This window comes from Narcine bancroftii, chromosome 4, assembly GCF_036971445.1.
Source record: "Narcine bancroftii isolate sNarBan1 chromosome 4, sNarBan1.hap1, whole genome shotgun sequence".
NCBI lineage: Eukaryota > Metazoa > Chordata > Chondrichthyes > Torpediniformes > Narcinidae > Narcine > Narcine bancroftii.
In genome coordinates, this window is record NC_091472.1 from 114,595,883 (window position 1) to 114,610,536 (window position 14,654).

The 14,654-nt window shown below is 38.9% G+C and overlaps 2 protein-coding genes and 1 long non-coding RNA gene across 6 annotated transcripts in view; 1 reads left to right on the forward strand and 2 right to left on the reverse strand.

Moving 5' to 3' along the window:
- The first annotated feature begins 778 nt into the window (after positions 1-778).
- Positions 779-7,083, forward strand: lamp5 (lysosomal associated membrane protein family member 5). The gene is made up of 6 exons (XM_069930419.1): positions 779-1,178; positions 1,927-2,099; positions 2,332-2,463; positions 2,881-2,986; positions 5,691-5,879; positions 6,124-7,083. Exons 1-6 carry the CDS (start codon positions 1,118-1,120, stop codon positions 6,300-6,302), a joined length of 840 nt encoding a protein of 279 aa, XP_069786520.1. The 5' UTR covers positions 779-1,117; the 3' UTR covers positions 6,303-7,083.
- Positions 7,084-10,238: 3,155 nt separating this feature from the next.
- Positions 10,239-11,604, reverse strand: LOC138759928 (uncharacterized). The gene is made up of 3 exons (XR_011355234.1): positions 11,472-11,604; positions 11,100-11,203; positions 10,239-10,285 (listed from the first exon to the last, which is right to left on the reverse strand). It is a non-coding gene; the product is annotated as an uncharacterized lncRNA (long non-coding RNA).
- A 909-nt stretch (positions 11,605-12,513) lies between these two features.
- LOC138761010 (serine/threonine-protein kinase PAK 5-like) overlaps positions 12,514-14,654 on the reverse strand; it is a 212,988-nt gene continuing 210,847 nt past the window's right edge. For all 4 annotated transcript variants that reach the window (XM_069932479.1, XM_069932478.1, XM_069932474.1 and 1 more), the window contains one exon: positions 12,514-13,655. In XM_069932479.1, coding sequence (XP_069788580.1) covers positions 13,500-13,655 — 156 coding nt within the window. In that variant the 3' untranslated portion in view covers positions 12,514-13,499. The remainder of the gene's footprint in view (positions 13,656-14,654) is intronic.

The window sequence follows — 14,654 nt, forward strand, 5'->3', positions numbered from 1 at the left end:
TGTAAAATCGATGGTCAGTTACTTTACTAACATTTTTGGAAGCAATACATGTTACCGATGGGTTCCTGGAAAATGTTAGAAAACACATAGATCAATTAGAACTGCGCGAGAACTGGGGGAGTTGCTTAATGGGAGGGTATTCGAGTGACGCATTGTCTCTACCCAAGTGTTGGAAATGAGAAATTAAATCAAATTATGCAATGAAGCATTCGTTCAATGTTTGCGGTTGCTTCGAGATGAAAAAAAAGAACGCGTTTGAAGCCAAGGGGCTGTTGTATTGCTCCGATGGACGTTCGTGGGAATATTTAGGATATTTTATCATTATTTGAAGGTGTTTGAAAATTATAGCGAAAAGCCAAAATCGGGAATGGCGCATTTCGGGATAAGGGGTAGAATAAAGTTGTGCCATTTATCCTGTCGCGATCGTCAGTCAGTTTAAACTCTTACAGTCGTGACAAACGGAAAAGTCCAAGTGTGTGGGCTTGTTGACCACGGAGACACCTGGGTCATGGGTTGGCGCAGATCTGTTCGCTCAAAGAGCCGATCAAAGAATACAGCTCCGCCACAAACCGCATGGACAGCTTCGGCGCCGAGCTCCGTTCATAGCTCCGCCATAGAACCCTGGACACAGATCCGCCAAAGAACCCCCAGTCGGTAGAACCTGGACTCTGCCTCAAAGAACTTAAAGCACACTTCACCGGAGCGATTTGGAACACATTTCCCCTCCCACGCCACAGGAAACCCTGACGTCCCCCAACCACCCCCCCCCCCCCCCCCCACCCCCGCCGCAGTTTTGGAGTGGCGCTTTGAACTAGTCCCGCTCCGCTGCAGAGCCCGGAATAAGCGCTCTCACGAAACCCTCTGCGCCGAGCTGGGCGCTGCTCTCTGGTCACACTGCACCAAAGAATCCACTCTGGGATTCTTCAGCACTGCTCTGCGTATTTCAAAATCATTCGACACTCATCGGCAGAGACCACGTTTCCGGCACTGGGACTGATCTCGACAGATCTCAGGTTCAGCGGCAATCCACGCTCCTTCATTCCTTATTAGGTACTGGCAAGATAAAGCTCACTCAGCAATAGCGGACCACCGGGAACCGTCGGAGCTTCATCACAGCATGGAAACAGGCAGGAAGCATCACTTCACCCCAGCACTCCATGTACTGGCTTTCATTCTCAGTAAGTACACACGGCGAGGCACGTTGCATAGACGTCAAGAACATTTCAGCAATTATTTAAAATTCTATTTATTGCCTGTGCCATTGAATTGGTATATTTGCTGAATCAAACGAGACCAGATGAGCATTCCAAATAGTTTTACACATTAACCTCTTGAGCACTAAAGATATTTCCTGGATTAACATTAAACGTTTCCCATGATAATGCCTACCTTATATGTGTAACAAACAGATTTTATGGCAACCATTTGACGATGGGAAAACTACTGCAGTCCTCCAAGCGATAAACCTAGCGAACCTCTCCGATACTTCTGAATTATTATTCAGATGTAAAAATAACCCACAAGAAAAAGAAAATGAAAGCATTTTGACAGAAATGTATTGATTTTTAAAGTTAAAACGTGTCAAGTATCCGTATCCCAGCCGAGTCCACGAGACTGGACTGTATTACCGCTTGGGACATTAAATGTAATTTGCTCTTCACGTTGGGCAGTGTTTCGGCTGCGTTTGCATCCATCTGCCTTTTGTAAAATGCAAATACTCTCCGCATTTGTATGAATGACAAATTTGTGAGACTTCAGGCAGCAGGAGGTGATTATACTAATGCAAGGATCAACACCGAGTTGTTCCCCATTTTTGACCGACTCATTTCAGATTTTTGTTCACAATTATGAAGTGATTTGTACCAAAATATGAAAACGTTTTATCAAGCCTTCGGTGAAACGAGAAACAGTGTGTCACTTTCGCAGATCTCCTTCCGGTGGTCGGTGCGGAACAAGAGACAGAGAACCTTTCAGGTCTTTCCACTGATCCCAATAAAGACATTTTTGTGGTTCGGGAAAATGGAACAACGTGCCTGATGGCGGAGTTTGCAGCAAAATTTATTGTCGCCTACGATGCACGGGCCAGTAACTACGTAGATGTAAGCAACTTATTCAGACCTTCGATAACTTCCTGATTGAAATAAGTTCGAGGAAAAAAATGTCATTATTTATTACCGGACATAATCTACATTGAAACAATAAGTTGAGAGATAATTGGTTTTATAAATTGAATTGATTCGATTGACCTAATTCATCATCACATTCCATTGACACCCAATGTGTATCATTTGTCTTGTAATGTAAATGTTTGACCTTTCATTTGGGTCTCAGCTCATTACAGAACAAGCTGACATTTCAATTCCACGAAGCGCAAAAGTTAGAGGAAAATGCGGGCGTAACGAGTCTGAACTGCAGATTTCCTGGGCTGACGGAGCATACAGTTTTAAACTCTACTTTGTGCAGGTAAAAGAAATCCCAGTGAATTGAATCGGAAAGTCTCCTTTCTCAAACATTTAAATGGTTTATAGAGAGAACGTCTATTCTATGAGTAGCATAAGGATTCTGGCACAAGTTGAAACTTCTCAGATAATTAGTGGAAACACAGCTCGTTAAAACTTAAACAACATTATAAACCTAAACCTCTCCATCCACCAACACCACCCCCCCTCCCCCCCCCCGCACTCAGATCCTGGTCGATCCACCGCGTTCCTCCAGCAGTTAGATTTTTGGGTCAATTTGTAAATATTTGAAAAAAACCCGATGATACAAAACATATACAGAATCCAGTAACCATACAATTTTTAAAAAATCCAATATTGTTGATTTTGTTTCAAAATTGTCATAGGCAATAATGTGGCAGCATCCATGTATTTCTTATAGGAGGTGCGCAACATATCTACAAGGCAAGAACACTTCTGGAAAGTCAGTAAGGTTCAGTTCGTTTATGATTTATCTGAATCCACCCACTTTAAAGATGCAGCCAACCGTAAGTTATCTCATTATATCATCACCTGACCTACACGATTTACAATGACTTGCTTGAACGTTGAATAATGCTACATATTTTTGTTAAGAGCTGTGGGACGGTTACTTTTAAGGTCAATCGTGCTTTGTGCCAGGATTAATTCCCACCAACCAGTAACGCTCTTCGTTCACCGCTAAGTGCAAGTCTCATGTATTAAATAATTCATTCAATATATTACATGTCAAAAGCGTGCGATATAATTCAATAAAATTCAGTGCCATTCCTGAACACGTTTGTGAAAATAACCACAATGGTTCAAGGCAAATAAGGCCAGAATAATCATACACAAAAAGGTATGTGGCATAACATATCGAATAAAAAAAAATAAAGCCGTACCTTTGTAAAAAAAACCGTTCAAAATTGGGCATTGGTAACAGCTGGGGTGAAATTCTTTATATTTCACTAATGTAAAATCCAGTCGAGAATAAAACATTGGTTTGATTCAAACCAATAAGGAATGTTGTGGGAGAAAGGTAAAACTGCAGCTGCTGTAATCTTCAGCAAATAAGGAAAAGCTTGGGAGGACTCAATGGATCAGACAGGATCCATGGAGAGAAATGGTCTGCCAACCTTTAGGGTTGGGCTGAGGACTGTATCTGCTGGAAATGTGGGGGAGTGGGGTATAGAAATGGTTTGTTATAGGGAGTTCTTGCTTGGACCAACAGAGAGAGCACAGGTGTTGGACCAAGCAGTTACTCAATGGTATCACCCATGCAGAGGAGACCACACTGAGTCCATCAAATGCAGTAGATTAGGTTGGACAATATGCATGGAAAGCTCTGCCTCACTTGAAAGGTCTGTTTGTGACCCTGGCTAAAGCTGAGGGACAGGTTTAGAACTTTCTGTGTTCACAATGGAGCACACCTAAGGGGGTGGAAGATGGGTGGGGAGGGGAGAGGGCACTAGATGTTTATCTCTGCAAAAAGCAGAGGAAGCGGTGGATGCTGGTGGGATCACATTGAAGTTAGTGGCAGTGTTGGAAGATAATGTGTTGGATGCAAAGGTTGGTGGAGTGGATCATGGGGACCAGAGGGACTTGTGGAGTGGCATGCCACATCCTGGGAACAGATGCGGTGAATGCAGAGGAATTGGGAGAAAGGGACAAGATGGGAAGAGACATAATGTGAGAGTCGGTTGAGTTGTAATCATTGTCCATGGATAGTTTGTCTCCTGGGCTGAAGATAAAGAGGTCAAGGAAGGGGAGAAAGGTGTTAAAAACAGTCCAGGTAAGTTTAAGGCTAGGGTGGCAGTGAAATTACAGAAATTATCAAGTTATCCAGGGGGACAAGAGGTAGCATCAATGGAAACATCAATATAGCAGAGAAAGAGCTGGGAAATGGGCTTAGAAGAGTAGGCTGAAAGATGGCAGATGGAGTTAATGCTGAAAAGTGTGAAGTACTTCATTTTGGAAGGAATAATCAAAACAGGACATACATAGTAAATGGGAGGGCATTGAAAAATGCAGTGGAGCAGAAAGATCTAGGAATAATGGTTAATCGTTCCCTGAAGGTAGAATTTCATGTGGATAGGGTGGTGAAGAAGGCTTTTAGAATGCTGGCCTTTATAAATCAAAGCATAGTATACAGGAGTTGGGAGGTGATGTTGAGACTGTTCAAGAGATTGGGGAGGCCAAATTTGGAATACTGTGTGCAGTTCTGGTCACCAAATTATAGGAAGGATATCAACAAGGTAGAGAGAGTGCAGAGAAGAGTTAAGAAAATGTTACCTGGGTTTCAGAATCTAGATTACAAAGAAAAATTGAGCAGATTAGGTCTTTATTCTTTGGTTGAGGAGGGATTTGATAGAGGTATTTAAGATTATGAGGGGGATAGACAGAGTTGATGTGGATAGGCTTTCCCTTTGAGGATAGGAGTGATTGAAACAAGGGGACACGAGTTAAGAGTTAAGGGCCAAAAGTTTAGAAATAACATGAAGGGGAACTTCTTCAGTCAGAGTAGTGGCTGTAGGATTGAGCTTCTGGGAGAAGTAGTGGGGGCAGGGTTCATTTTGTCATTTAAGGAAAAATTGGATAGGTATATGGATGGGAGGGGAATAGAGGGTTATGGGCAAGGTACAGGTAGGTGGGACTAGAGGAGAGTACTTGGTTTGGCATGGACTAGAAGGACCGAGAGAGCCTGTTTCCATGCTGTAATTGTTATATGGTTAACTGAGTAGGATAGGAGCAAAGATGGTTCTACATCCCAAACCAAAAGCCAGGTGTGGTTGTTGCCCATATGTGTGCGACAAATGGAATTTGAAGAAGTTGTTAAGGATAACGACAAGTTCCTCAATAATATCAATGCATTAACATAGTTTATATACCACATTACACACCTAATCATAAAGGCATGCTAATATCTAACAAGAATCATTGAAATATTGTGCAAGTTAAACACACACGTGCATTTATATCAATACTGGACGATTTAACTACATATCTTCCCTCTCATTTATAAGACTTGAAGCTGGGTTTTAACTGTAAACATCCACTGTCCATTTCCCTCATGGATGCCGTCTGATCCATTGAGTTCCTCCAGCAATTAGTTTTTTTGTGTGTGAGATTATTTAAAAATTTGGGGATGGCATCATCTCGGCCACATTTTAATCACATCCATTTCTTCTAATAAAATATTAGCAAGGATTTGTTTCCTTTTTTTCCCTGCAGTTGGGAGGCACACAGCTACTTCTCGCCACCTTTCTCTCTTTGTGACCCCGCTTGGTAAATCGTACAAGTGCGAGGCTCAGGAAACCATTTCCCTCATCTCCAGTGATCATCAGAAAGTGGTTGCCATTCTTTTATTTCAAATCCACATCCAGCCGTTCAGCATCAAGCGCGACTTCATATTTAGCGAAGGTAAAGATTGTTCAGCGAACAAAACTACAGCGTCAGTAGCCCCTATCCGTTTCAAACATTTATCTCTCTCCCATATCCCATTCTGGAGAAAATGGCTCATATTATTGTACTGGAAAAGCAAATTAAGAGTTTAAACATATATACATCATGTTAAAGCAAATTGGAAGTAACAAAACAAAAGGTGTCTTCAAATCTTTAATTTTTCTGAGTCTGCATTTAATGCTGCCTTTCATTTTTCCCCCAGCTTCTGCTTGCATTGTGGACCAACAGGAAGAGTTAGAGGAGACTCTCCCCCTAATACTGGGACTGACATTGGGACTCATCATCGTGGTAATTTTATCGGTCTATCACATTCACCATAAACTCACAGCTACCAGCCAAATTCAGATACCTAGCGACCAATCTGAGTACAAGCACATGTGAAGAGCTCCAATCGAGTTGGGTCAAGCATTCCAGCCAAGTGCACGACAATTGCTAAACAATAATGTTAACCGACAAAGAATTATTTCTCAGAATACTTTTTTCAAACGCCCATGAATGCAAAACACATAAATAAATACCCTGTGTCTTGCTGTACCTGTTTAGATGCGCTTCTTTCAATCATGAGAGCACCTAATCTGCTTCAAAACTACATACCTCAGCAATCCCATCACAGTACATAACAATTAGAAAATGTCATTAAAAGTACTGTAAGATAGGTAACATAATCCTAGTGTAATTAGTGATTAATGTAGTATATCAAATCTTGTGTTCTCCAATTACCTAGAAACCGGCACATTAGAAGGTTCGGTTTGACTTTGTTCATTCATACACCACTTGCTAAATATAGACTGCAATATCATTACGAGATTGAATAATAAATTTTAAATACATGGTAGAAGCTGATTCTGCCCATTTAAACCTGTGCTGCCCAATTAACTGACAACCCCATAGTTTTGGAGGATGGGAGGAAACTGGACCACCCAGGGAAAAGCCACAGAGGTTATGGAGAAAATGTACAAACCTCTTATATACAGTGCCAGATTCAAACCCAGGATGCTGGCACTGTAATAGCATCACACTAACCATAACTTTGTGGTATTGGGTATGTTCCCATTGCTCTTTCAGACATAACTCTGAAAGAAAAAAAGATATAATTGTTCAAGTTAATAGTTTTGAATGCGTCTATTCTTGAAATAAACTGAAACAATTTTTATAAAGGATACACACGGCTTCTTGTGTTTAATTTGATTTTTCAAATTTTTGTTTTATATTTTGGTTAATGTCTACATCTATTCCAAGCATACAATAAGGTCAAAAGACATAGAAGCCAAAATAGGCTATTCAGCTCATTGAGTCTGCCCTGTCATTCAATCATGAGCTGATCCATTTTCCCACTCAACCCCAATGCCCAGCCTTCTCCCCATAACCTTTGATGCCCTGGCTAATCACGAACCTATCAATCTCTCCCTTAAATGCACCCAATGACTTGGCCTCCACAGCCACCTGTAGCAACAAATTTGGCAAATTCATCATCCACTGGCAAAAGAAATTCCTCTGCATCTCTGATCCAAGTCCACGTCCTTCAATCCTGAAATTGTCCCCTTTTGTCCTAGACTCTCCCACCATGGGAAACAGCCTTTCTACATCCCCCCTTATTCTCCTAAATTCCAAAGCGTGCAGGCCAAGAGCCATCAAACGTTGCTCATGTGATAACCCTTTCATTCCCAGAACCTCCTCTCCAGCATCAGCATATCCATTCTTAAATGGGGAGCCCAAAACTCCTCACTATCTTCCAAGTGAAGACTGACTAGTGCCTTGTAAAGCCTCATCATCATATCCCTACTCTTATATTCTATTCCTCCTTGTGAAGGTCCAAATGACTCACACAGCATCAGTGGCAAACTGAGTAGCTTATGAGCTTCCATTTCCAAATTATAAAGAACAAGTGGGATGATGTGCACATTGGAATGATTGATATTTTTAAAAAGGTTGCACTGGTCACTCTGTCAGTGATCAGAAAACCATTTTGGTAACAGCCAACTGAGTCAGTGAAATTTCATTCAACGTTAAGGAAAATAAGCAGTTGGTTACAATTACCGTATTTTCACTCATATAACACGCACACGCAGATAACACACAATGTGCAGAAATTCATTAATTATGTTTAAAAAATTATATACCGCACAAATGCATATTCCATGCAGATTCCGTCAACAAAAACTATTTAAATGGGACATGAGACAAAGCACCTACCAGTATCGGCCATAGTTAATCACCCACAATTAATACCCAATCACCTTCCCCCCCCCTGAGGTGTCAATCATCCATTATATTGATAATATTCTACTGCAACAGAGTAACAAGGTTTGAAGAGGAATCAATTAAACAGATCAAAGACAGAGTTAAGCAGGATTTTAATTCTAATGTCTCAAATCAGACTTTTGATATGTTAATCTCCTCTCTCAGGGACGGGTCTGGGCAATTAACATTGCTAAGGTGCAGTGCCCTAGCCAGAATGCCCTGTTTATAGGAATACCATGGCATCCAGTACAAAGAGATATTCCCAAGATCCAAATTTTCCACGCCCGCTATAAATCGTGCACGTCCTTTCATTGCAGCTATTATATTCTCATGTTGGCTCTAATATTCCCACACTCACTATAAATTGCGTAATTCCCACAGCTGTTATAAATTATATGCATTCTTTCATCGCTGGTATTATATTCTACGTTCGCTATAAATTTCCGGTGTGTCTTTCCCAAGGCCGCTTTAAATTGTCTGTGTTCTTTCAATGCCGCTATTATATTCCCACACCTGCTATAAATTGCCAGTTCAACTTTCCTTGCTCACTATTAATTGTGTGCGTTCTTTCAACATGCAAAAATATTCTCGTATAGCATGCACATAACACACGGGGTGCGGGGGGCGGGGGGGCGGGGTTGCCTGGTTTGTAAACTACGTATATAACACATGTGTTATATGCGTAAAAATAATGGGTATTGTGGAGGTCAAAGGGAGACTTCACAACTTCATCTTACATGTCTATGGGAATTCTGCAGAACAATTCCTCAGCGTGCACTTGGATTCACTCCAACAACATTTCTGTATCTGAAATTCATTTAACTGCAAGAAACCTTACTTGTATTTCCTGTGATTCAGGATATTTCCCCAAATATCCAAATCGAGGCTACCTGCAAATTGGAGAAACCCCTTACATTCCATCTGGGCACCCTCCAACCAATTACTGACTTCTCCAATTTCCTTTAAATGCCTCCCCTATGTTTCTCTTTCCCTATCCTTCTGTCTCCTTTCCTCCAGTTCCTCCCTACTTCTCTTTCCTCAGTGAGCTACCTCTCCTCCTATCATCTCATCTTTTTTTTTCCTCTTCTAACCTCCCCATGCACCTACTTCCCTCCTCTCCTCTCCCTACCTTTTTATTCAGGTGCCTGTCTGCTTTTTGCTCATACTTTGACTAAAGGCTTAGGACCAAAACCTTGCTTACCCTTTACTTCCTATTTATACGATGTGACCTGCTGAGTTTCTCCAGCACTTTTGTGCACTGCATTATCTCTGTCATAACTCTTCACAATCTTTTTGGTATCCAATAAAAGATCCCTCCCAAAGTGGAATACTCATACCATATACTCCGCAGTTGGGGAGAGTATTATAAAGTTTTGTTTTTATTAAACAAATTGAAATTCTTAATTCAATTCCCTGGAGTCTGGAAGGAATTTGATAAACCACAATTGCATGTGTTGAGTTACATCCTCTAGAATCCTAAAAAGCAGCTTAGCAAATCCAGGGAATTTGTTGGCTATTAGTTCCAAATTAGTTTCTACAATATATTTTCTTTAATTATTTAAATTAACTCCTCACTCTTATTAGCCAATTTGCTCAGTTAAATTGGACAACATATACTAAAATATTAGTGTACTTTCTCAGCTGTTTCCTTTTCTTTCTCATTCTCCTGCCTCATCCTCTAAGGTATTTGCAATGACCACAATTATTCTCTTTTCATAATCTTACAAAATCTAATTTATCCACTTTAATCTTTTGAAATATGTGTCATATTAAAAGATGCATTAAACAAACATCCAGATCACTAAGATTAAATTACCCAATGGGAATTGAGATACCAGTAAGAAACTTGCAAAGCCTGCCAGTACTATTTTAATTGCAACTGAAGAAATGGAACTAGCAATGTTTACCAGAAGAAAAGAACAATATTTTGGATGTTTTGTTTTTCTCAACATGGTTAAATGACTTAGGTGGTAGGTAGAACATAAATGAATGCAAGAAGGATATTATTAGTTGGAGAGAACATGGAATATCAAGCCCTGAACAGTGTAATGGACCTCAAAAGAAAAGGGTGCTTACCTGTTTAGAATATGTTCCAATATACCAAAATTTTTTGAAACTTTTTCCTGAAAGCAATCAGAATAATATATGGATACATATTCATTGTTTGTCCATTGAAGACATGGGAAAGTGCTTTCAAGCATTATAATTTTATTTTCTTGCAATTAACAGCAAGGTCAGTTACTTGCAAAGAGTCACTACTCTCTCCATCATTTCAACAATAACACTCTTAAATATTGCAAAACATTTTCAAGCCCAAGTTTACTTGTCGAAAGACATACTATAGTGAAGAAAAAGTCAGTAGTTTGAATTCAAAGATCTTATTTGAAATTTGCTCTGAAATACAATTTTTAAAAAATCTATAAGACTGATTCAATAAATGGTTCTGTAAACACAATATTCAAGACAAGAAAAATATTAAAATAAATAAAATCATAATGGAATCACATAAATAATAACCATATTTTATAGCTGATGCATTTAAAATAATTCAACAACTAGATGTTTAATTCTTCAAATTCTAACAACATTGAAAACACACTGGACCTAGCATCATCAGTGGGAGAAAAAGAATAGTCAATGTTTTGGGCCAAAACTATTTCTCAACCAGACTGAGGTTAGCTTCAGATTCTAGCTTCTGCTGTCTCCAGTTCGTTCTTTTTCTTCCACCGATGCTCCAGCTGCTGAGTTCCTCCATCAGATTGTGTTTAGCTTCAAATTCCAGCACCTGCCATCTCCTGTGTAACACTTGATTATATTAAATCCTTATTGTTCACTTTCCTAATGGTAAAATGTTTTCCATGAAAATGAAAATAATGCAATACTCTCTACAAAACAAAGTCTGGACTTTGTAGATAGTAGGAAAACAATGGAACTCACCATGACCTTTAAGCAAGTTCTTGCCACGGCTGGAACATTTTCTTCCTAATTTAACAATGGTTTCTTTCTGGCATCATTTTAAGGAACTCTCTGGCATTCACCATCTGTGATATCATCAGATTGAATGATCAAGTAATCACATTAAAATAATATAGGCAGCAAATCAGAGGGGAAAAAAAAAACACATTTTCATTGATGTTTTAAATATTTTATCAAATGCAAAATGACAATAAGCATTTTCATAAAGCAGATCTGAAATATTCTAAACTAACTTTGGGAAAAGATCAATTTTAAAATACATTTGGCCTAATCTTACTCGTCTGGTGCCCCAGCCTAGAATAAGTGCCCATTGTTTCCCCTGCCTATGCTTACCTGGCCAAGACGCTGGTTATTCGGTATTTTATTACTGTTGCTTGGATGACAGCCGGATCTCCTATGCACAGTAAGAATGGCAAAATCCTCCTGAATCCTTTGTCAGTGGTAAATACCTTTTCCCTCAGCTTGGCCAGCTATTGAAGTTCAGAGAGAAATTTCAAAATGTTTAACGATCGCTGATATTAAGGTTAAAAACTTAAGATTGAAGATAATAATTTTTTAAAACTTTTAATTTTAGCTTAAAGAAAGTAAAGCTGCTAAACAATGTAAAACATTAGAGGGAGAAATTAAAAAGAATTTACCTTCCCTTTGCCTCCTCTAATCCTTTTCTCGACAGTCCTTACTGAAATCAATGGTTTTATGGATCCAGGATTGGCTTTGCTCTGGATCTAAAGGCAATTTGGAACTTGAAAATCTGGGAAAGCTCTGCAAGACAGCTCCAGCGCATTGGGTGAAGAAGTGGAACAAAGGTACAGATTTGGAATCTTCCAACATTGAGAGAAGGATTTATGTCCTACAGTTGTCGGCACTACATACATAAGTGTGCTAGGTCCAGATATATCACTGGTGAAAGCTGGTGAGTTCATTATAGTTGGAAATATTTATCAAAGGGAACTCTAATCTAACTTCAAATTATCACTATTATTATAATTCCAATACTTTAAAGATTTAGTAGGTATTTACATTTTACTTACACCAAAACCAAAGTTTAAAGTTATTTACACTAACACTCCCTGTATCTCATTTTTGTCTATTCACCGATTTCCTTTGACTATGTGAAGAGTGCAAAACAATTCAACCTGATAAGAATTACAGATTCATTGACAACAGTTTCAGAATGTCTTTGTTAAAGTTTAAATGTGTTAAATGGTGGTTATTGTCAGTTTCATGGAGAAATTATTGCATATGCTGATAGCCTTATAACTGAAAAATCTTGACTAATATTTCGCATTTGACCCATGCATAACTTTTTAAACATTAATTTTCACTTTTTTGCAACCACTAAACTTCAAAAGAAAAGACTTTTATTTTCAATAAATAACCAGCATTATTTATTTCCTCTGCAGAGATGCAATTTTCACTCCATGCTAAAGTCACTAATTTTCCATCAAACTTTGCATGGCTGTTAAAACATGCAATCATGCTTAACAAACATCACACTTTAGATCACTGATGAGTAGAAAGCAGCAAAAATATTTAAAAAAAATCAGGAGGTAAAGTAATTTAACAGAACTTAAGTTAGTTTATCAATTTGAACAAGTTCATTACAGTGCCTCAAGTCAAAAACAAACTGTTCCAGTAAATGTGTTTTGAACAAGTTTGTGAATTTATGCAACTCAAGACTTTTTTCCTTATAAAGTTTCTAAACCCCTACCCACATCAAGTTATTATCTCTGAAAAATCCTCTCAATACTGTTTGCTATCACAACAGTCACTTTACCACAAAATACTGTTAGTTTATCAGAAAAGAAATGTCAGTAAGATACAAATCCAATCCCAGAACAAACTGCATGGTTCTGTGTGAAATAAAAATGCTCACCAAAGAACGAGTAACAATTTTAGAGGAATACAAATTCCATACATTTCACTGAGCAAAATTCTCTCAATGAGCCAAAAATAAATCTAATAAAATGTCTGAGCTTTAGAACCTGATATGAATGCCATCCCTCGCACACAGTGAAAGGCAGACAAACTGACCTCTCAAGGAAAACATTCTAGAAGACAGCTCTCCAAGTCAACTGAGCCATTATCATGATGGATATTTCTTACCACTGCCTGGCTGATACCACTGCAGCAGTGTCAATCTAAAAATGGGAAAAAGGTGGCTCAGGGAGCTGGCACACAAAAGATTTTGTAAATTACTTTGTTTTGCTTCACGTATTTTTGCCCAGCCATTGACTTCAAGATTTATAATCTGTTTATGCTGTTATATCCTTTCATATTTTTCATTCACATTTTATGATTAAATCAATTGCTTAACTTCCATTTGAATATTGTGCTAAGACATTCTTAAATCCACTTCATTCAACGATACCTGTATTGTCTCATAAGAGGTACAATACAGGATGGGGGTCCGGCTAATTTGAGGAATGGATGTTTTAATAATTCTTGTGCAGGTGCTCTTTGTGCAGGATCCCTCACTAACATCATGTCCAAGAATCCTCGCAGCATTGCTGAAGCCTAAAGCACATCAGGAGGAAAAAAAATTACATCAGCACTCACAAAAGGCAAAATTCAGAAACATTTAAACACAGCCATATTTGTTTTAAATTTTACATCTTCCTCACATCAAAAATAGTTTTATTAAAGGTAAAAAGGTAAGGATTCCATTATTGTCACATAATACTACAGTTAGAATGTAACATACATGAAATTCTTTTAACTTTTGTCTACTGCAAGGCAGACAGAGAGTCGCCACTTTGTCCAGCATCCCTCACAGAAACCTAGAGCACCTGGTGTTCCAAGGCAGTTTCCCTGCGAGTACTGACCAGTCCTGTGCCTGGTTAGCTTCTAAAATCAGACAATCCCAGGCGTATTCAGGCTATTAGGTCCTGTAAGCTTTTAATTGTATTAATTGACGCCATATTGATCCAGTCAAAAAAAGCTTCCATCTATTCACATTCACATATTTGCCAGTAATATTAATTCATGAAGGATGCACAAATTCACTGTTAATCAATCAATACAATAAATCAATGATGTACTGAACTGTATTTTGCCACAAAATGTACATCACCATCTTACCAACAAAACTTAGGATCAAACTGAAAGATCTAGGTTTCTGTCTGTCCCTCTGAACTGAATCCTATATTTCCACATCGGGAGACCCCAATCTGTGCGTATGGGCAACATCACCTTTTCACTGACACAGGGGCACCCCAAGATTGCATGGTTAGTCCTCTGTTCTATTCCCTATACACCGTGACTGCACAGCCAAGTTCGGCTCCAACACAATCTACAAATTCACTGACGACAACACCATTGTTGAATAACTAGAAATAATGAGTCAGAATACAGAATAAATATCAAGGTTGGGTAGTGCCAGAACAACAATTCTGATCTCGACATCACCAAGACCAAGGAAATCATTGTGGACTTGAGGAAATGGAGTGAAATGAACCTATCTGCATTGATAGGACAGAGATGGAGAGGGTTAATACCTTCAAGTTTGTGTGAGTC

Bases quoted from the DNA above. Each gene is read 5' to 3' on its own strand.
- lamp5 (XM_069930419.1), top strand. From the start codon at position 1,118: ATGGAAACAGGCAGGAAGCATCACTTCACCCCAGCACTCCATGTACTG. The intron at 2,100-2,331 runs GTAAGCAACTTA...TTTGGGTCTCAG, and splicing joins GGGCCAGTAACTACGTAGAT to CTCATTACAGAACAAGCTGA. The intron at 5,880-6,123 runs GTAAAGATTGTT...TTTTTCCCCCAG, and splicing joins CGACTTCATATTTAGCGAAG to CTTCTGCTTGCATTGTGGAC.